The 22978-nt window shown below is 50.1% G+C and overlaps 1 protein-coding gene across 2 annotated transcripts in view; it reads right to left on the bottom strand.

Moving 5' to 3' along the window:
• LOC126520314 (transducin-like enhancer protein 4) overlaps positions 1-22753 on the bottom strand; it is a 62558-nt gene extending 39805 nt beyond the window's left edge. The window contains exons 1-7 of one of the 2 annotated variants that reach the window (XM_050169279.2): positions 22246-22753; positions 6623-6787; positions 6488-6532; positions 6159-6221; positions 5834-5908; positions 3412-3676; positions 1828-1850 (exon numbers count right to left, since the gene is read on the bottom strand). In XM_050169279.2, coding sequence (XP_050025236.1) covers positions 1828-1850; positions 3412-3676; positions 5834-5908; positions 6159-6221; positions 6488-6532; positions 6623-6787; positions 22246-22290 — 681 coding nt within the window. In that variant the 5' untranslated portion in view covers positions 22291-22753. The remainder of the gene's footprint in view (positions 1-1827; positions 1851-3411; positions 3677-5833; positions 5909-6158; positions 6222-6487; positions 6533-6622; positions 6788-22245) is intronic. The other variant, XM_050169275.3, reaches the window with a different exon arrangement.
• Positions 22754-22978: the final 225 nt, after the last annotated feature.

Genomic DNA, 22978 nt, shown 5'->3' on the forward strand with positions numbered 1-22978 from the left:
ACCTCCGTAGCAGCGTTTACACGGCCACGCAAAGTCACGGCGAAGTCAGCTGTCGCAGCGGTCGTCGCCATGTGTACACCGTCCACGACGTCGTGCAACGAGATACCCGCGCCTCTGCGAATCCGTGGCTTCTTAACAGCACTCCTTCGCAGAGTTGTAGCCGAATAGGGACAGTACAAACGAGAAGAGCTGAGCGGCACGATCTCACGCAATCCCTCGCTCTCCCTCGATGCGATAGCAAGTCACATGGCCGCGTGAAAAGCGCTTGCAGGAGGGATAGGCTGGTAAAAACACCTGCGATAAGTATGCGTTCGAAGCTCTTTATAAGGGACACCTAAGCACGCACTACAGGGTCCTGAATATTTGGCTGCGCGTGTTCACAAAAATATTTTGCGCTCTCCACTGCACTGTTCTTGCTCAAATTTTGCAGAATGATCGCATTCTGGCGTCGACTTCGTTTAGTATAACACCTGGCACGATTAGTCACCTGTTTTTTTAAGACAAAAATAATAAACTGTTTTCGTCCATGGTGAAAATGACGTCTGAAAAGCCGGCCCTGGCACAGACTTGTTTCGCCAGCTGCAGTCATCTGCAGAAAGCGGCGTTTCAGAGAGGGTTGCAGCTTGTTGCCCGCTCCTGGAACAGGCGACTTCCCGCCCTGAAACGCTGCTTTCTGCAGATGACGACAGGTGGCGAAACAAGTTTATGCTTGCGCCGTCGCGGCAGCAACTCGCACCTCCATAAGCGCAGGAAAATTTCCACTTTTTTCTTAGAAACCAGGCAATTAACTATGCAAAGTATTATATTACACGAAGTCGAAGCCAAAATGCAATCCTTCTGCAAAATTTGAGCAAGAACAGTGCAGCGGTGGGCGTAAAATCTTTTTTTTGAACACGCGCAACCAAGTATTCAGGACCCTGTACATATGAGGGATGTGCTCGTTTTCGTCGCAACAATTAGGAATGTTTCTTAGCGTGTGCTGGGGGCGTAACCTAATCATGGAAGAAAGGGAACCGAACCATGAAAGCATGCGAATAAAAAAACACCCTCCGCTTGCCTGTGTTGATGCTAAACTCTGTCAATCAATTTCGCAAGCAGCTGTCTAGCTTCTTCGCAGAGTATGGTTAGTCTTTCTCTCATACCAATCAGCGCTGCTTGATGCTAGGAACGTTACGAGCGTGGTGGAATGAAACGCGAGCGGCGCATGGCGAACATGCAGCTCTGTCGTGAGCACCTCTAGCAGAAGCGACCGAATTTCACCGATCGGAGACCCTACAATACTCCATAAGACATGCTTCCATGCTCACAATAACGTCGGGTCGAGTCGAGTCGGGTTTATGTAAACGCTAGCGCGCGGGCTGAGGCGAGTTCGGTCAGTCCGCTTGCAACGGGTGGGTTGACTCCCCAACCCGCTAATGCGGTTTGGGGAGTCAACCCGCATTAAATGCATCTAAATGATCTCGACTCGCTCGCGTCGAGATCATGTAAACGAATCTATAGTAAAGCAAACCAGTTTCACTTTGACACTGTCGTAGCTACGTAAACGCGAATTAATTGTTGACACGAAGAGGCCAAACGCTGCGGAATGGAGCGTTCACGTCACGAAGACGACGTCTGCGAAAACACTTCACAAGCACTAGTAAAATTACTTCCAGAGCCATACAACTCTTTCCTCCATGTAATCCATATATATATATAAACCATGCGATGCAATGCTCCTACCATACATTCAATACGACACCCGTCTACCCGCTACTACAAAAGCGCTGTCAACATGGTTCCGCGTACATGTGCGGGGGAGGTCATGATGTGTAATGCAAAACTTACATGCCGCTCTTCGCTGCTGTGAACTGCACCAGTCACCAAGGCAGCCAGGGCCAGGCGTGTTTAGCGCCGCGCGAAAGAGGCAGGAAAGGAATGAAAGGGAAAATAAAGAAGTCAATATAATATAACGCTCTGAAATACTGCGACGCGAGCAAGCGCTCATAAGGGAAATAATGAAGTAAGGAAAGAGCGCGACGCATCGATTCCGTACAGCTGGGATCCAAAAATCAATCAGCCCGGGGGTGACACCGCCGCGAATATTGCCATCATATCTAATGATCTTGTTACCATGTCCTTTGGAAGATCAGCGAACGTTGTACAATGGTCAGCACTAAATGGGTCAATACATGGACTGAAAGAAAAAAAAAAAAGTGGGCCTCCCGCGCCTTGCCTATGGCACAGACATTTACTACAAGAAGTCCGACTGTATCTGCAAGGTCTTAAAATCGCTTTGTTACGAAGTTCGACAGCCGTCAACCAAGTTACCCGAGAGCAAATTATGCATAATTTCCAGAAATTAATATGTGGCGCGAGAGTAGCTGATACAAGAATTGCTTTCGCCAGCAGAGTACTACTCTTCACATCAATGCAAGGGAGCGATCGTGGGCTAGAACTGGACGACACTCGTAGCACTCCTTGCGGTAGCCGCTATAGTTACGATATAGATTGGCCACGGCAGGATTGAAGCACGCGCGTTCAGTCCGGCCGTGATTTGGCAAACAGTGGTGCCAACGTGCTCGTGAAAAGCAACTGCGGCCATATAGTTACGTTACGGGAAGCCAAGAATTTTTTTTATTTTTGAAAGGTGGTAAGTGGGGCGCTACGCCCTTGGCAAACCTGCAAGGTCTGCAGGTCGCGGGCAGCAGCTTTTGTTCAGTGGTTTATGGCACTTTTCTAGCCGCAGTTCTCCACGTGAATGCGTTAGATTGCTCATCGCCGCGATACCGAAAGGCATAAGAGCAAATAGATGGAATGAGCTGTAGAATCGCGCATTGAAAGGTGCTGCGTAACTGCTCGCGGCGCTCGTCACCACAACAGATCTCGAATTAAGCAGCTACAGCCAGGCATCGCACGCGCCATCGCATAACGGCTGCTCGACTGCTGCAGACAAGCGTGACCGCGTCTCACTACAGAGCTGACGGACACGAAGTGTTCGGCAGCATTATCTCATGTACTTCGTTTTTCTTGCTAGTTTAGTCCGCGCTGTTTCGTCGGTACTAACATACCATACCTCTAATACCAAAATGGCCACTGCGCGCGCGTAGTCTGGTTCCAGGTTGCAGTACACCCCAGCACTAGCGAAACACAGTGTAATAATACAGAACGGGTGGATCATACTCCGCACTGCAAGCACTACAAGAACCCCAGCGGCAGCTCTGGCCATGGGCGGCGCATGTGACCTTTGAGTCCTTGGCCGCCAGGAATGGCAGCTTGCGAAGCACCTGCTACCTTCAATTCATGCGCACAGCACTCACATAATCTCACCGCCACGTTCACCTACATTCCACGCTCATTTGACAGCCATCTGGCTAGACCAGCATGCGGCTGACGTTAAATGACGTAGTGAGCAACGTAGCGGACACTCACCAGAGGCGGACCGCTTGTCGTCCGATGCGGCAGCGGCGGCTGCGGCTGCCGCAGCCGCGGCCGCAGCGGCCCGGTGGTCCTTGAGGGCAGCGGCCGCGGCGGCCAGGTGCGTGGGCGGCGGCGGTGCGGCCAGCGACGACAGCGCCAGCAGCCCCGCCGCCGTGCTGGGAGGCAGGCCCCCTCCCGGCGGCTGCAGGCCGGCCATGGCCGCGTGGGACAGCATCGGCAGCGGAGGGGCGGGCATCTGCTGCGCCTGCATCTGGTGCTGCAGCAAGACAAGCGAGGGCTCGACGCGGCACGAAGCAGAAGCTCGTCAACCTACCTCAGCAAGAAGTCATTTGCGCACACCCAATACTCGCGAAATGACTGGTCACTCGCTCCAGCTGATCCTATGGTGTACCCGACTACGTTTCCTTTCTCCTAGCGCCTATTGTGAATAAATAATAACCGACAGCAAGGTGGTGACCGGCAGTACGAGTAGGCTTTCCCTCGGTAAACGAAATTCATGAATGCATAATTATTGGAGACAACGAAACTCTTATGGGAGAGCGGACAGATTTTTTTTCTCAGTATGCAATGTGTGATTTTGGTATATTGTGTAAACGGATGATAGAATGAAATGGGTATAACATGAAAGTACGGACTGCTTAGTCCCAGATACAGGCATTTGTGCTTTCGTGGCTGCTGGCATTGTGTCTTAACCTTATGCGCCGAATAAAAGGATAAGAAGCCCCATTGATACTAGACCGCCGAGGTGTGTGCAAGCGCATGAGCGGCTGCCACCGCATTTGCCGCGGCGATTTTTAGTCATTTTTGGCGCAAACCTTCCAGATATCGACGAGCGACTGCTCCAGTTGGTAGTTAAGCAAGACACCAGGAGATGTGCAATCTGGATAAGACTTCGACGACGAATGAGATTGACCGGCGATACTGACGTCGGGCTCTAACCACACCGCTTTGGCGCTTCACGGCAACGACCACCGCTGACAACGGTTCTTACACTAAAGAAACTGTACGTGTTTAAAAGCTTATTTTCATAAGCGAAAATTAATCCTCACTGTTATGCGGTAGTTTATAGCGCCGTCGGCGCCGATGTTATACAGTGTAAGGGCTAATACGTTGGTATAATGATGTGAAGGAATAATTATGCAGATCCCACGCACTGTGGGAATTGATGTAAGCGAAGCTTCCGTGATGGATGCTTTGGTTGAATATAATTAGCGGTGATGTTGACGGCTAAAGCTTAATTTCTTCAACGTTTAGGCTAACACGACAGTGGTGAGTTGATGTTAAACGTTACCTTGCGTGCACCATTGCTGTTTGTCTGCCTAGTAAACAGAACACACAGGGAGAGGTGTTTGCTTGAGGCGTTGTAGTGCGCCATATTTTATAACTTCTGAGAGGGTTGAGCGTTGTCATTTCCTCACATGGCACATTGCATTGTGGCAGAAGTATTAAACTTGAATTGGATTATGGGGCTGTACGTTCCAAAACCACACTCGGATTATGAGACAAGCCGTAGTGGCGGACTCTAGATTAATTTTGACACCGTGATGTTCTTTAACGTGTCTCAAAATCTAAGTGCGCGTGCGTTTTCCATTTCGCCCCCGTCGAAATGTGGCTGCCGCGATTGGGATCAAATACACGACCTCGAGCAATGCCATAGCCGCAAAGCTAACGCGGCGGCCACAGAGGTGTTGATTTGACGGTCGACCGCTTCCGTAGTGTATCCTGGAGCCTGCGGTGCGCTTTAATTAATGCGGCTCTGCTTCTGCACGCCCTGCGTAAGTTGCCCGCTTGACATATTTGCATGGCGTTTATCTTTCAGAAATAGCAGCAACGAACTGTACCGTATCTTGAACTTAAGCTTATCCTGTTTCCCCGTAACCGCTGTCGTATAGTATTGGGGTTTCCTTGTCTTCTCACGTCACCTCCCCCCTCTTTTATATTGGAACTGCCGTTTCCCCCTCTACTTCTCCTCTCTACAGTTCTATCTGCGTCCCATGTGGCCTCGCACGTTAGTAGAAAGGGAAGCGCTGCAGTTTCTGCAATACTTCTGAGGGGAGTCACAGATAATTACAGCTGTCAAGCGGCTAATGTGGCGATGGCCAGGGAGCTCCCGAGGGCATTGTGCACATTCGACGTGGTGGGGTGAAAACGAGTTTCTCCCGTGGCCTTTTCTCTCTTACTCGCGCTGTCATCTATATAAACGCTCTGAACCACCCCCCGACGCGCTGTCCGCGACAGCAGCCCACAGCAGCAGCAGTCGGAAAGTCGAAAGATGAGGCAAAGAAAGCTTCGCTTTAAAAAAAAGAACATCCCACAAGGTATAAAGTACCTAAAAGCTTAGGCGGACGTCGTTAGCGGTAAATTTCAAGGCCAATGTCGCAAAAGTTTGCCGCCTTAAGAAGACTGTACATACCCCGATAATGGCGTTGAGTTCGGTCATCGTGACTTGCTTGGCACGTTCCACAGCTGCCGCCACTTGTTGTTGGTGCTGCGTTGCAGACGAAAGCAAATGGTAAGTCAGCGACAGTGGGACCGTCTGCGAGGTCCGGTAAGCAATCATCGCCCGAAAGCCTGACAAACATCGGTACAAACGCGTAATTCAACTGTCGTAGCGTTATCGATTGCCAGCTAGCATACGAGTGCACAAACAATGGGCAAAACTAAGCAAAGTGCATGCGTCCACTATCGAACGATGCTAATGCGAACACACAATTTGCACAGGGAGTTAGGCAACGTACCTCTTGCGACAGGAAAGGCAGGATCTGAGCGATGATGGCGTTCAACCTCTTGGCAATCTCAGTCTGGAAAAAAAGAAAAACCTAAATCTCCGCTAATCTGACTTGTGTAAAGGTCAAACATGAACAGAAGGATTCATGCGCCAGTTCGTTTTGAGCTGTTCCCGCTATACTGCAGCAAACGCAGGCAGTTTGCGAGAACCGCCCAAGATGCACGACAGTCGGCCTACCAGATTCGTCACGTCGGCAAGCGCGATCCGCGAACATCGTATGCCAAAATGCGACGAGAAAAAAGTTTTCGTCGGCTAACGGCGACCTCACTGCAGACTCACCTGCTTGTGCATCTCCACGTTGAGACCGTAAGACATTTCGTAGTACTGCGAGGCAAAGAGAACAAGCATCAGCAGTGATGCACTGCCAGCGCCACGGCCGTGAGCACGGCGGCAGTACTACATCATGGTACTCACCATGACATAGTGCCTCTGCATCTCAGTCTTTTCGCCGGCCAACTTCTCGCACTCGAGCTTGAGGCTGTGGTACTGAGCCTGGAGGAAGCTGAACTCCTCCTTGATGCGGTCGCACGACTCGGTCACAGTGAACTTGAACTGCTGGCCCGCCTGTGGCGGAGGACCCTGGACAACGAGAAAAGGATTCGTTACAGTGGCGCGCCAACAGCAGTACAGGGCACATGCAGGGCGAGTGGCAACGAAAGTCGAAGCACGAAGCTAGGCACGTGTAACGCGAGGAGGGGGTGCTCCTCGGTAACGATTCTGATTCTCCAGCCCCTGTGACGTGCGCACGAGTGGAAAAATATAGGGCAGAAACCGCTTTTTCGAATGTTTCCAGGCATAGAAACGCGGAATGAGCGTTCTCTAGGCCGCGCCCCCCGTATTATGTCCCGTCATTTGGATATCGCAGACCTTCCGACTACTATGATGAAACATGTGGAAGCTGAAATGTAGGGGGCTTCCGTGCGCTCCAGTACCGACTCACGAAACTATAGCGTAGCCATGACTATGTCCGCTATGTATTCAGCCTGCTCGCAACCTGTTGCTTAAGGACTGTCTTCATTAGGCCTATTCGATTCTGCTTTGGCGCAATGCCACAGCTCAATTCTTTATACGACACACATAATTCAATTTTTCTGATCGCACAGACATATGTCTGATTCACGGCACGAATCCGTATGTATGAATGGGTAAATTGTAGGGCGTGTGCGAGTGCGTCTGCAATGTTGTGCGCAGGAACGGTAAAAAAAAAGTTGAGTCACTTTAGCCTACGCTAAAGAGGATGATGGCGAAAGCCAGCGCGCTCACGATACATTCATTAAATTACTTGACATTCTCATTAGAATGCGTTGTTACTTCCTATTGTTTTCTCCAGCCAAATGTCGCGGGTTCGAGTGTCTTAACTATATCCTAATTAACTGTGCCTTAATGAACACGACAGGTCGTAGGTTCGACCATCAATTTTGGTGCACTGAATTTTGATCCCACCAAAAGTGAGGGTTCAACTCCCACAAAAGGTCGTGAGCTCGACTACCACCAATGGTAAAGGGTTCGATTCCCGCCAAAGATCGAGGGGTCGCTTCCCACCGGTTGTCGAGGATTCGACCCCCGCCAATGGTCGTGGGTTCGACTGCCATCAATGGTCGTGGGTTCGACTTCCACAATGGTCGTGGGTTCGACTTCCACAATGGTCATGGGTTCGACTTCCACCAATGGTCGTGGGTTCGACTTCCACCAATGGTACTGAGTTAGGCTCCCGCCAAAGGTCGAAGGTTCACTCCATCAGTGGACGTGGGGTCGCCTCCCACCGGTTGTCGAGGATTCGACCCCCGCCAATGGTCGTGAGTTCGACTATCATCAATGGTCGTGGGTTCGAGTTCCGCCAATAGTCGTGGGTTAGACTCCCGCCAATGGTCGTGCGTTCGACCATCATCAGTGGTCGTGGGTTCAACTACCATTAATGGCATTGGGTTAGACTCCCGCCAATGGTCGTGGGTTCGGCTATCATCAGTGGTCGTGGGTTCGACTTCCGCCAATGGTCATGGGTTAGACTCCCGCCAATGGCCGTGGGTTAGACTATCATCAGTGGTCGCGGGTTCGACTACCATCATGGGCGTGGGTTAGACTTCCGCCAAAGGTCGAGGGTTCGACCCCATCAATGGACGTGGAGTCGCCTCCCACCAGTTGTCGAGGATTCGACACCGCCAATGTTCGTTGGTTAGACTCCAGCCAGTGGTCGCGGGTTCGGTTCGACTACCATCAAAATTGGTACCACAACGGCGGACGGTGAATTTGTCGATAATGCCGGACACCGGATTTTTCGACCCATGAGCCACTTCAGACTTTCACCTTAAAATATTCGCGGAACCTAGCGACGATGATGTACGAGAGCTTCGAAGACAAGGGAAAGCGCTCGTGCCAGAATTGTGCACGGATAATGGGGCCAGAACAACCGCCGACAAATCAAAAGGCGACGGACAGTGTCGAAGCGAAAGCACAGCAAAGTATAGCGATAATGTCGGCCGCGAGCTCGCGATACACGAGCTGTATAGATAAAGGTAATGCCTGAGAATCGCATTCGAGGAAACGCCTGGGCACACGGCCAAGCGAACGCAACGATTTCTGCTACAACCTGAGGCGGCTCGCATGAACATTTAATAACGAATTTTAGAACGCGTTCTTAGATGTTCCCTAGACAACTCCTAGTCCGCACTATAACGCGTCCTTAAGAGAATGCGCGCCTATACGTTGGACAATTACGCACGAACACGAGCCTTAGGCGTAGCAGTTAGGGCGAGTTGGTATGCCATGACTTTTTTTAGGCTTGTAGCGCAGCTCAGAACGAGCAAAAAGGAAGGTGGCAGGGGTAATGAAAAGGAACGGAGAACACAGGGTGAGCGCTACCCTGTTCTCCGTTCCTTTTCATTACCCCTGCCACCTTCCCTTTCGCTCGCTTTAGTTTTGAGCTGCGCTACAAGCATAAAAAAACGAGCCTTAGGCGATGAAAAGTACAACACGCCGCTCCTGACGAATCAAGCAACACATCCACTTCTGATCAATATTTAACAACCATTAATTCAGTGTTCGAGATCCGACAGATACAGCGAATGATAGTTGCAGCTGAAGACTGGAAAGTGCACTGAACTCTACCTATTGCCCATTACGCAAATGAAACGAAATATAGCCGTGCCGCTTGTGAAAAACCAGCAATACAAATAGCATAGCAAAACGTGTGACGGTTCTAAGGAACGAAAAATGGCCATAGCAATAGAGAATTCTAGTGCGTCCGGTATTCCGGCACGCGCGGGCGGTTTGCCTAAAGCCCCTCCATTCACGCGCCACCGCCGCTTTCTTGGTCGGCGGAAACGTGGATGGAGCGGCTTTAGTATAGTGTACTAGAATAATGGACATTATTCTAGTACACTATAGGCTTTAGGTTTGCCGGATGAGCGGGGGCGTAAACGTGAGCGGCCAGATTGGTGGTGCAAAGCTCAATCACATAAACACAGCCAAATACTATATTCTGCTTAGCTACTGGTGTAAAATTCCGACAGCGGTGTAATCGTGTTCACAATTAAGCCGCTGCCGAAAATTTGCAGCAGCAGCGAAGCAGAATGTAGTGTTACTGCAATGTTCGTTCTGTGTTTGTCCGGTTGAGCTCTACGCCACCAGGCAGCAGCACCGATCCGGCCGCTCACGTTTACGCCCCCGCCCATCCGGCAATCCGCCCAAACCACCCCCGTTTGCCGGAATAGCGGACATGCTTTTAATATGAGTACTCGTTCAGTGAAACGAGTGAACACGGAAATCTATCCCATGCCCGTATAGGCAGGCATGGTGTCACGTATGATGTGACGTCATTCACTTTCGTCGCCACTAGGACATATTAGGGACTTTTCGCTTGTCCGCTATTCCAACAAGCGGGTGTGGTTTGGGCGGATTGCCGGAATACTGGAAATACTAAAATTCTCTATAGAAATGCCGGAGCCGGCAACCCACTCGTTACCGTATACTGCAGCGTAGACAAACTCTGACGGCTCATACGGCTCTGACTACAATCTACCTGCATTGTTACTGCAGAACCCGCGCAGATTAAATTTTCTCACCAACTCACCTGATTACTGTCCGTGGTTTGCCAAACGATTAAATTATAGCAAGGCAATAAAATGTAAACCGACCTCGCTGACACGGAATTGGGACAAGCGGGCAGAACCGACAAACGTGTGCCCAAAGACGTAGGGGTGAAGACCAACTGCGAGTTTTTACACGAACGTACGGTTGTCTGCCTTGATACGTATTGATACGAGGTTGCCAACAGTGAACACCCACTGCCTAGTATATAGCATCTCGACATAACAGAGACAGCAGCTCAAGCCGCCTGAGAAGCATAGCCGCAGAGTCCACCTTTCTTCGGTGCACGTTCGCTCCCTGCACCGAAAAGGAGTAACGCACGGAGGACACAACTGCGACAGAGTTGACACACCGCGGGAGGCCACGTTCTGCGACGGCCGTGCGCACCCGGCCGATTGAGGTGTCGGCCGGCGGAGCGGCGCCGCTCCCCGCGCGCAGCAAGCGCCGACGACCCATCAGCGTGTCGACCTCGAAAAGCGCGCTACATCATCGCAACAGCAGCGACGGCGGCTCACGTCAGCTGAGCAGCGCGCGGCGAGGGCTCGCAAACGAGGAGGCGAGGAGAAAAAGCGGCCAAGCAGGCGACGATCTGAAGGCGCGCTTCAGAAGAGGGCGCGTGTATGCGCTGCGAACAAGACGGGGCGCACCGCAAGAAGGGAGGAGGAGGGAGCGCTTATGCAGAAAAGACAACGCGGCCCGAGGGCGTCGACACGCACGCCCGCCTGCTTCGCGAGCACCGCTCTTCCAAAGAACAGCATCGACGTGCGTGCCGGTGGGAGCCACAGTATCAAACTCGAGACAAGTTTACCGCGCGCAATAATCACAGGGCGAAGCGACAGCGCGCACGAAAGTGTTGCAGTCACTTGCTTAGGCCCGTCTTTCGTGTCGTGTAGCACAGCTTTGACTGCTATCAGGAATTGAGTTCGCCTGTTTCGCCGTGTCGCGCTCTGCGGGCACGTGCACAGTCAGTCACTGGAGTGCAATTGCACATACAATGAACCCTGCGGCCTTGGCTGGGTTACGACTCTTTCTTTTTTTATTAACAGCTTATGTCAGTGTGCGGTGACTTGCGGATCCGCGGAATAAGGTTATAAGGAACACGGACTAAGAAGTAAATTCATTCCCGGTCCCGTCTTGCTTACGTCTTGCGCTCAGCGGAAGCCCGCCTTTAGCCCTTCGCTGCACACCTTGTGTAGTCGCAGTCTCCTTCACACGTTCTTACGCCTCAGTTGCCAGATTCCCCTAAGCATCGGTGATGACAAAGCGACAAGGTTTTGTCCCCAAGAGAGAAAATTGGCCAAGTGCGCACTATTCTCAATTGCCGACTGCATTAAAAAAAAAAAAAATCGGAGGTCATCGCGCGTCATTCAAGCAGCGTCAAATGCTTTCCCTCTCTCTATTTCGTAACGTGCAATGAGCCAGTAATTCAATGAAGGTAGTGGTCGCCGGTGTCCGTCACAAGCTCGCCATTTCATGGTTGGCTGCTTGCCCTTGCCGCTCCTCATAAGCGTCGCCATCCATAGGCGAAGCACCGAGGTGGTAGGCAGAGAGTTGCGTGCAATGAAGACTACTGCTACTGTCGCTATTAGGTAACAAAACATGACACTGACGAGGCAGCTTCACATAAGCTGAACTCAAAGACGTCTACTCTCGAAATAGCCTCGCACACTTACTGCAGCACAAGAACTAAAGTCGCCAAAGTCAGCACCAAGAAAGTGGGATCTCGATCTAAATGACCGAAGGCAATGTGATAAGTGCACCGTGCTGTATACACCCCACTTCTCAAAAGTAAAAGCTACAAGCGCGCCTGTCTGCATGCGTGCTTTTACGGTGCAAATGGCAAAGCCGCTTCTCGGCGCAGAGATAATTAGCCGAATGGACAGGAGCTGGACAGAAGAAGGACGCGAGATAAGAAAGAACAAAAAAAAAAAAGTGTGGTGACAGGGAAAGCTTTGCCGCACACGCCCAGTGGCAGGATTTTCCATGGTCTTCGATCCGCACCTGTTGCAAGCAAAAGACGCGCTACCACCTCCTCCCTTGCTTGATAGGCCAAGTTGCAATATGAAAGGCAGGATATGTCTCGTTATCATAAAACACATATCCTTGTAATATCTAGAGCAAAGATTCCCACTGATATACGCACCCCCTCCCCCTTGTTACTGGCCAAGCGTCGCTGCGATATCTCCGCTTGGGGCAACACATATAGATAGCCGGCTAATGTGCGCCGCGTCTCTGCCATTGTGAGAGCTTTTGTGCTCGGCAAGAACTACTCGATTCTTAGACGGCAGGATACGAGCTGACCAGTTTTCATTTGTGTCGAAGAGCCACACCTCTTTTTGCCTTCGTACTCGGATAATATTGTTCGAGGCTGCGCTTCTATATGATGGCTGGTGGTTACGCTGATGGTGGTCCCTATGTAATTCTCGCCAAAGGAGGCGCTATGCGACGATGTAGGGTGCCTCGATGTTCTCCTACATCGAGGCACCCTATGTACCGAATTCCGCTGGCTGTAATGCACGAACGCGTGCAGCCGGTGTGCAATTCTATGCATTGCAATGACACATAGCCAAATTGCGTCGTGTTTCCGAATTCCGCCACGTTGAATTTTTTAGCCAATCAGGGAGGGAGCTGCCAATCTGTGGGCCAATCACAACTGAGATGACCAATTTGACAATATGACGGAATATGAGAGCAGGTCCACAACAGCATCCCCGGGTCACCTGCGACCGCCATCGCCTACATCACCGCGACCGGCCAGCGCTAGCGAAACCGAACAGCACGAAATGCATTCCTTACGTAGGACACATTCGCGACGAGATTACAGCACGATCATATACATAGCGTTGTTGCAGCTTCCCGTGCACGTACATGCGGTGTGAGCCACCTCTATACTGACAATCGTATTCAGTGCCTCAGGCAGCAGCCGGCTGGACGTCACGTCCGCCGTTTCTCTGCTCTATCATAAAGTCACCAGGTGACGTCTGAGAAGCACGATCGTGCAATGCACGTGTCCCCAACGCCATCCGCGTCATGACATCGCCTGTTTTGCCATGCGGCCTCATTGGTATACGCCATCTTGGAACGTGGCGCACACAAAACGAGGACACACATGTACGGCGCTTGTTCAGAAGTTAGCGCCTTGTCTGTGTGTTCATCTGTCCTTATCGTGTGGCCACCTTGTTTGCGCTACGCTAGCATTCCAAAACTGTTTGGCCTCGCGCGCCACTTCGTAGCTACCAGTCCAAAGTGTGTAACGGACTCGTCAAGCGCCCTCCGATAATTTTGCCGAACTCGCGTTGCGCGGTGCGGCAGCATCTCGTTAGGATGTTCTTCCTATTAAACTTCTGCAAACACTGTTGGGACGCGACATATAAATCCGACGGTCGAGCAGCGTTAAAAATAGGTCCGACAACCACCGCCCAGGAAGATATTGTGATGCCACAGGAATCTTGTACATTTTTGTTGTTGTTGTTCGCTGCTTCAAATAAAAAGTTGGCACCCTTATTGTGCAGCTCGGTCGCGTGACCTTTACCTATTACATTTTTTTAAAGCGTCGTGTCTGCACTACAAAATACAGAGTTTAAAGTCGGATACGACTTGTCCACTTTCAAGCGATGCAAACACAGATCAAGTTACGCAATATGATCACAAAACAAACGTTTACAGTGGCGTAGTGGATCAAAATAAATGCCAACACAATGCAAGATAAATGCCAGAGGCGACCACAGCGAAATGTGCCGTTTTTCTAGGTTAGAAAATAAAAAAAAGAAAAGTCTATTTCGTACTGGCGCGGACGGGTTAAAACTTGATGCCTTTTGCGAAGAAAGCGTTCTGATCTCACTGCTAAGAGCATGGAACATAGAAACGTAATAATATCCGCGCGTTTTGACATGGCGACAACCGTCGGTGGGAGGCAGAGTGCACGAACCCCAGTGAATACAGCAGATGAGCGGCATGGTTCCTTTAATTTTTAGCGAGCAGCATGGCTCTTGTCACCTGCTCCGAGAGTCGATTCAGCAACAAAGGAGAGCGTCACTCCGCGAAGCGCGATATAAAAGCGTGGAGCCTCCCGTCCTCACCACATTCTTCTTTCCATGTCTTTTTTTCTTCTGTTTTTTAATGCCTCGCTTTTGAAACACGTGGGCGTTTAGATCGGACTCTCAGTGCGGCAGGTGTTCAAAGCATGTCCTGCGCTGACGTGACAGTCTAGAGCACAGCCTACGTGCGCGCATACGCTGCACGTTTGCGTTCACTAAATAAACGGCAAAGACGAACTTAGCAGAAAGCGAAACTCGTTGACATGTCCGCCAGTTCGCCCTGAAGACGCAGTGTTTGTATTTGTGAGGAGTGGCATGGCGAAGCTGTTGATAGGTCGGCCCGGTTTACAAGCTCGGAAGATAAGCGAGTCTGTTTATAGACTAAGAGACTCTGTTTCGTTGTGACTATGATAAACAGGTCGGACGAAGCCTACATAGACAAACGTTATTAGACGAATTGTCTGGCTAGCGTATATGCAACACGAACATGTGAAGCACATGCTACCCCCATCATTATAGAGAAGCAGTTCATATCACTGAAGCCACTACGTAGCTCCTGGTTTGTTATACCCAACCTGCGCCTAACACAAGGAGTCATATACGTTGATTTCAGTGTTGTATGTACATGTGTTCTCATATTCCCTACGTGTTTAGTAAAATTCGAAGCTTGCATCGGACTACACAATTCCTCGTTATTCTATGGCCAGTGGATGCAACGCCTCCCCCTCGGTTCGTTGGCAGTCTTCCTATTCAGCTGCCATCTCTTGCGACAGACAACGCTCAGGCAGCAAGCCAAAGGTCGATCACGAATGCCTCATTTTCCTCGCAGCTACGCGCCGCCGTTTATACCGACCACTGAGATGACGAAAACGCGAGCAATGGCAACTCATTCACAAACGCACCGCTCGTGTAAACACCTGCCGTAGGCACGTCGATTTATGAAATGTGAGGAGAGAGATATATAAGCAGCTGTATTGTCTACCTTTCGAGCCCGCCTTGGTGTGAAGATAATGGTTGTGAAGTGAAATGTGTGACAAAAAAGAGAACTGACTCAACTGATATCGAGCACGGTGCATTGTTCGACGCTGCTATTCGTTATCTGAAGTGAACTGGAAAAAGCACAAGTCTCGAGAACACCCACATTTTCAGGTGAAGTATGCCAGGTCGGCATGCCCAGTAAAACTGGACATGCCGACACACACATGTGTATTTCGAAGAGGGTGGGCATGGTGTCCCATTCAGGGGACAATTGCTGGTCCCCTCCCCTCCACTTTGTGTGGTGTTTATATATGCTTACATTAATAATAATATTATCCTGACGCAATTTTAGTCGAGACGCATTCTGCAAGCAAGGCATTTCAACTTACATTAACTAACGATGTTTGAGGTCAGCGGACCCGCACCTAGTTCGCTTCCGCAACAAGGACAGTTCAGCACGAATAATTGGTCGTAACAGATAAGATGCGTTGTGTGGCGGCATCACAGACACGTACAGCTTCATTGGATAGTTTTGGCATACCGATACCGCTGTACTGCATTCCCGCTACGATATCCGCCACATTTCAGCTTTGACCATGGTAGCTATAAGCCCTTCCAAGCGCTAAAGATTTGCAGCTGGCCGATGTGGGAACTGTATAACGGTGGCGGCAAGCTAAAAATTCACTATTGAACATAGCACGTGCATGATCCTTAACACGATCAGACTCCCTTTACTGGAGGATGCTGTTTTTATCCTGTCTAAGCACTTCTACATTACTACACTAATCTTGTAAACAAGGAGTAACTTGCACCTATTGAACACAAATTGACAGTCAATGTATATGTTGGTATATACAGACGCCGACCACACTGCGGGAACGGGCCATTATCAATACAACCTCGCTCCTTTCATAAAAAGAAGATACATTAAATCAAGATTTTCATAAAAACAAGATACATTAAATCAAGATCTACGATAGGGCAACTGCTCCAAACTAACATGATGGTAACACATTCGATCTACGTTCTATCGCCACTACGGGCGTCCTGTAGACGCTTTGTAGTAAGTACTACACCACATAAAATTCCCGTGTCGATTTAACTTTACCCTCGACTGAGGCCGCGTTGGATGACACTGCACTGAGAACGCCGCTAACAGCTTTTGCTTCGTAGAACTCTTGCTTGAACAATTCGTATAGACATGCTGCGTGCGCAGGAAAGCCGTGTCGTATATTGTAACAATAAAGTTGAAAAAAAAAAATCTGCAATAGTAAGCTGGAATGTGGTAGCACGTGCCACCGGGGCCCCGTTTGAAAGGGGAATCCACTCAATATCATCATCAGTTCACAAAAACAGCTCCATGGCTGCCGTCATGTTCGAATGAGACATGAATCATTTGCACAGAAGCACGCTGAAGGAAGCAAGCGCACTAGACTCCGGTGTGCGAATGCCACAGCCCGGGAGACAGCGTGCCGTGAATAAAGAAATCGTGGGGGCGTGGTCTTGCGACAAACATGAACTTCTGCGGGCACGCAGGGCGTGGATGCGTATGCCTGCCGGTATTGCAGCCTCCAGGCTTCGAAGAAATTCAGCTTCTTCACTCGCAGATTCCACGCCCCGTAACATTCGGGATTTCGTACTGAGAACTTGTTTTGATATTTGAAGTATATACGTGCGTGTTCATGTACCATCTTATGTTCTTTATTACTACCTCTTTGCTGCCAGAATGCATACGTTTTGGTACCGGTTCCTCGGAGAGATAAATAAGAAAAAGAAACGAAGGGGCTTTTGCAGGGTCCTTTGAGCTAGTAAGCCCGATAAGACAGCGGGATAAGGACGTCTGAATTTACTGAACCTCCCTCAAGCAGGCGAGCAGTAAAAATCGCCGAGGAAGCTGTAAAAACGCGTCACTTTCAAGCGTCTTTACGTCTGCGATATCGGCGACATCGACTTGGGATGAGAGCAGGCTTGCAGGACTATTAATTTCCAGCGATCGAATAGACGAGCACATGACACTCGAAATCGTCCTAAGTGCTCATAGGGCGGTGGACGGGACCAGAGAAAACAAAGACAGCGCCTTCCCCCTACGAGAGTCGACCAATCAAGCAACTGAGTGCCATACGACAACGCCATTCACAAAAAAAATCGCCGGCAAAGCGCGCGGAAGTATGTAGCTCTTTTTATTGCGATAGAAATGATATGCACTGGTAAGGCTGCCACCAGTTGTTACGGGGAAGGGGTGGAGGGTGGGGCTTTTGGCGACCGTCAACAGCGTCTGCTTGGAGCTTGAACCAGGTTCACCATCGGAGTTCGGCAGGGAAGGCGATGTGATGTAGAAACAATAAAATAAGTTTAATACATCATTACGGCTGGGCAGTGCGCTCCAAGACAAAAAAAGATTACAGAAACGTTTGGCGTGCCTGCTCCTGCACGCAAGGGCAGAGAAGATCTGAGTCCATGTGGCGGCTCGGTGGCCTCCTTATACCCTCCACCATCCGGGCAAGCTCATTCTCTCTTGCTGCCTGGTAGAGGGCCTTGTCAGGACACGTCGGATCAGCCCACACAAAGGAGAACACGGAGAGTAAACACTCTTTGGCGCAGAGGGGGTGAACGTAGGTCACGTCGGGTCAACCCACACGAAGAAACATGGAGAGAAACCACTTTGGCGTAGAATGGTTGAACGTAGGGCAAAGGAGAGTAGGAGTTACACTGGTGCATGATCCCGTCCCACACACCGGACTGACAAGTCTGTTCATGTTGACGAGCGTGACGATTAGGCACGTCGCGTCTCAGGCATTTGGCATCCGTTCAATTATATTGCCGCCCAAAGTGAACCGTAACAGGTCACACTAGGCGAATTTTAGCCGTCGGAGTCGACGTAAGGTTCTGGATATATTTAGGTATATGTATGCTAAATGCTTAAAGGGACACTAAAGCGAAACAATAAATCAGTTTAGACTAATCAAGCATCGTTAGACAACTCTGCAGGCAGTCTTTTCAAAATAATAGTTTGATTATTAGATGAGAAAATGAAGGTCGAAGTATCAGTATTTGAATTTCGCGCCGAAACCCCCAACGCCCGTACGTCAGTGTGACGTCAGGGATTTCAAATTATGTTTTCGCATTTGGGCCGCGTTCGCTGAGTAAAGGTCCCCAAAACTTGCCATGCTTAATTTTCGGTTCCTTTAGAACGCAATGTAGTCAATCTGTACCGCTATATACTTAGGTAGGCCCTAGAAGCTTCCATCAAAATCCATGACGTCACAGCGACCAGGTGCGGGAATCTCAAAGAGGCATCGCCACCTGTCTTTCGTTCTTGCGCTTTTTCTGGCTTACCAAGCGTCTTATCGTGGTAAGAGTGGTGTTTTCGGTGTCGTAGAAAGGTAGTTCACTGATGCAGAAAAAATAACTTTTCTCTTTGATGTCCCTTTAACCATGCCCTATATGCAGGTCATATTGCTACGCTATTCAATCACAAAAGTTGCTCATACTAGGTCTTACGTATTTTTGACACGGGCAGCCCGCAAACAAATGTAATGAAACATAACATTCACAGCACCTCTGAAACTTTCCCACACTACTAAATACTTAAGATACAAAATAATACAATGCTCAAACCTGAATGTGATGCCATTTCACTTGCGTGTCTCTTTACGGGTAGCGTAGTGGTGATGTCATTACAGGCCCCACGCGGCGTTTTAAAGCTTACTTTAAGGGTGCCAGAAGGTTTGGCACACCCGCGTATGTCACGTCCGCTTAGTCAGACCCAGGTATTGGGGGCAGCGGCAGCGTCGGCTGCATTGGAAGCGCCGAGGCGAGCTGAAAACGATAGTTTAGAGGGACACAAAAGAGAAAAATGATTTCTTCTGCATCAGTAAATTACCTTTCTACGACGCCAAAAACACCACTCTTACCCCGATAAGACGCTTGATAAGCCAGAGAAAGCGCAAGAACGAAAGACAGGTGGCGACGCCTCCTTGAAGTTCCCGCACCTGGTCGCTGTGACGTCATGGATTTTTATGGCAGCTTCTAGGGCCTACCTAAGTATATAGCGGTACAGATTGACTACATTGCGTTCTAAAGGAACCAAATATTAAACATGGCAAGTTTCGGGGACCTTTACTCGGCGAACGCGGCCCAAATGCGAAAACATACTTTGGAATCCCTGACGTACCGGCGTTGTGGTTTCGGCGCGAAATTCAAATACTGACACTTCAAGCTTCATTTTCTCATCTAATAATCAAACTATTATTTTGAAATGATTGCCTGCAAAGTGCTTTATTAGTCTAAATTGAGTTATTGTTTGGCTTTAGTGTCCCTTTAAAGTCCCACCTGCGCTGCGGTTCTGATGAAGTGGTGAGGCTTTCTCGCTATGGGTGTCAGCTTGACAACATGAAATCCATACAATAGGTAGTGGCTGCCTTTGGAGGCGTGCAGCATGGTAGGCTCGGTGGGCAGTGCCGGACGTACGCAACAGAGCCCGGTGTCAGCCTTATTCAAACGTAGCCGCAGGACAAGAAGCTGCGTGTAGCTTGACTCGCGAAACATAGAACCGGCAGAAATCCATCGGCTACAACTCGGGTATGCAGCAAGCACAAACGCGACGAAGATTTCTGCTACGGCACCGAGACTGCGATGTTCGGTGAGTAGCAGAAAACGCGCACTGAGACGCGCGTCCGCTGCCCGGCTAATGTCATGACGGTTTGGTCTATGAGCTTGTTGATGCCAGATACCGGCAAGTTCACTGGAACGGAAAGGGAGCGGTAAGAAGCAAATAAAAAAAAAAAGGCATGTCATATGGTCATGTTTGTGTTATGAATTAATGCACTGGATTGCGAAAAAGAGGCAGCGGGAAATCGCGCGCTGAGAACACCGATAAACATACAGTGCGACGCAACTTGAGCAATAATATTGAAACATCCCAGAATTTAGAAAAAAAAAATGAAGATTGGATCGTCGCGACGGCACACCACAGTCACCGTAGGAGTCGAAGTCTCTTACAAATACGACATAATTTTTTAACAGTTCTGATAGCGTCCACGCAACAGTGGTTGCTTGTGTACTGTCAAATGCTCATATTATGCAGCCTAAAGCTCACGGAACGGCGCGAAAACGCGCACACAGCGAAAGCGAAACATCGTGCGCGGATATGCATGCAAGACGCGCAGTCGGTCACTGCGAACCCGTGCGATCGCTGCATTGAGGCTTCATTCTCTTATGCTCTATTTGGTTATACACACAGCCCATTAAAAGAACACATTTCACATAGCTTTCTCTCAGCGTTTGCCTACCTTTCACGTAAGAAGCCGGTTCGGGAGACTCCATCGCGGCGACCGCGCGCTGTGGCGTTCACTGTACGTATTCGGTAAAGAGATAGCGTCTGTAAACGATTCTGTGCTTTGAGTTTGCCCAAGATTATTATTTCGACAGTAAAAGCTTCCCTCGTTTTCAGAGTACTTACAGGGATGTCCAGGTGTTTTTATTGAGCGCCGTAAGCGAAACCTGTGAGGAGCGCGCCGCGTGATCCCTCATACTGTGCAAATAAGTAAGTGGTCCTGATCCCTTTTGACTCAGGGAAAGCGTTTGTCAACGCCACAGGAGATGTTGAAAGCAGGAAAACGAAAGAAAGTAAGGCGTAGAAGCCCCGTGAAGCCTGGCTTCAAGGGAGGCGCTTCCGACAGATGGCGACTCCGCAAGTCCTCGCCCCCAATAGCACACCGCCCGAGAAGTTGACGCTCAACGCTAAACTTTGCTGTCAGTGCTGCCAATTTTCTTTCGATGCACGCAAAAACACATTGTTCTCGGTACTAGACGTTCATACCATCTTCTTTTCCCATTTCAAAGTCACTTACTACGTTCATACCAATAAGGCCAATGACGGGCCATTTATGATGGTTACGCTCGAACCTTGCTCTTTCAGAGCAAACTTTTCTTTATTTATTTATTTCGGGTGAATACAACAGATAAACCCAATGTGTAATACAGTTATAGAATCAAGACATGATGCGCAATAATCTGCTGAAAAAAATAAACAGCAAATTTTAAGCAAGTTTATTACCTTGATTTATCAGTTTAATGCGCTTTCTTTTCCGGGGAATTTCACAAACCATGATCACCGTGTTTTCGTTTTCTTTTTATTTCTTTATTACGTAGCGGCCGAGAAAAGTAGAAAATGATGCGATTACAGGCTAAGAAGCCGTGTTGCATTCGAAATGCAAGAAAACGCAGGCGCTCTAGAGTAGGCGTTACGTGGCTTTAGGCTGGTAGTGGAGCACGGTTTCTGAATAACAAAAAGGAGAGCGCAGCTGTTACGCCGAGAATGCACGGTGCGTACCGAGACTCGCGATGTGGCAAAAGAGCCAGCGCATAAATAAAGAGCATGACATGCACATTCAGATCAAACTCGAGCGCCGAAAGGACGTTTCGTTCAATCTGCGAGCAGGCTTGACATGTGGCGGCACCTATCGGCGATTACCGCAAGTAAGAACTTTTAGACGGGTTCCCTAAGCCTAAATAACAACGGCCGTTGCAAGCAGTGAACTACTTCGGTCACACAACAGTGATGTTGCCCCGGCTTCTTGCCAGACGCCTGCACAGCTAATGCGAAAACAAAACAGATAAGAACACGTATTCTTAGCGGCAACGTCACGATTGCGCAGGCAAGAATAGCGATGCAAACAACACTCAAGAGAACAAAGCCAGAAAACTGATTGACAGCTCGCAGAGAAATGGGTTTCAATGGTAGCCGCAGCATGACCATGTCACGTAGCGGTGGCTAGAAGAAAACAAAAGCACATAACGCAACGAGCAGATGCGATCGCGGTTATTTCTGCGCGCGTTGCTACCCCGTCTGCGCTACAGCGAATGTTAACCAACTTGGTGTGCGGTCACGTGCGCGCAAGCGCACTCTGCGAATGCTGTACTACTACTACTCACCGTGACAGGCATGGCTGAGCTCACGGGATGTCTAGCCGGGTACATGACGGGTCAGCCTCGCATCCGAAGAGGCGTCCCGCCGCCGCTACGATGCCCGCCGCTGGCGCGTCGTCATGGCCGTATCCGACTGGCTAGTATCCTGCACTACCTGGTACACCAACGAAGACACATCACGCACCACAAGCACCAGCGGACAAGCTGAGGAGATTCACCCGCGAGGCACCACTTCCCGGGTCGTCCTAGTCGGCGCAGTTGTTGGGAGCGCGCCGGCTTTCGTAAACGCGCGGTCTGCCGAACGGCGAAGAGCGATTGCGGAGCCCAGAGATTGGCTTAATCAACAAACATGACTGTTCCCAGGCGTCAGCTCGACCGCGCTGGCACCGCTTTAGAGCCGCTTTCCACGAGAAAACGTTGGGAGAAGCGCGGCCCCCTCATCCCCTGGTCCCTGGTCGCGGAACGGAGCGTGTGGGCGGAGCGCCCACGTGGGTCTCCGGTCACCGACGCGCTCCGCCTCCTGCAGCTTTGCAGCGTTGAGGGTGCGTTGCCTGACAGCGGGCCGTCAAAGTCACGCGGTCACCGACGCGCTCCGCCCTCCCAAGCGCCCGCCTCGCGGCGCTAATACGATTTCCATTTCAGCGCTGCCGCCGGAGAGCGGCGGCGCGAGACGGCCGAACCGAGGAGGGCGGCGAGGAGGGAGAGGCCGCCGATCAGCGCCCCAAGCAAGATAATTATA

The sequence above is a fragment of the Dermacentor andersoni genome, chromosome 3 (genome assembly GCF_023375885.2).
Source record: "Dermacentor andersoni chromosome 3, qqDerAnde1_hic_scaffold, whole genome shotgun sequence".
Classification (NCBI taxonomy): Eukaryota; Metazoa; Arthropoda; class Arachnida; order Ixodida; family Ixodidae; genus Dermacentor; species Dermacentor andersoni.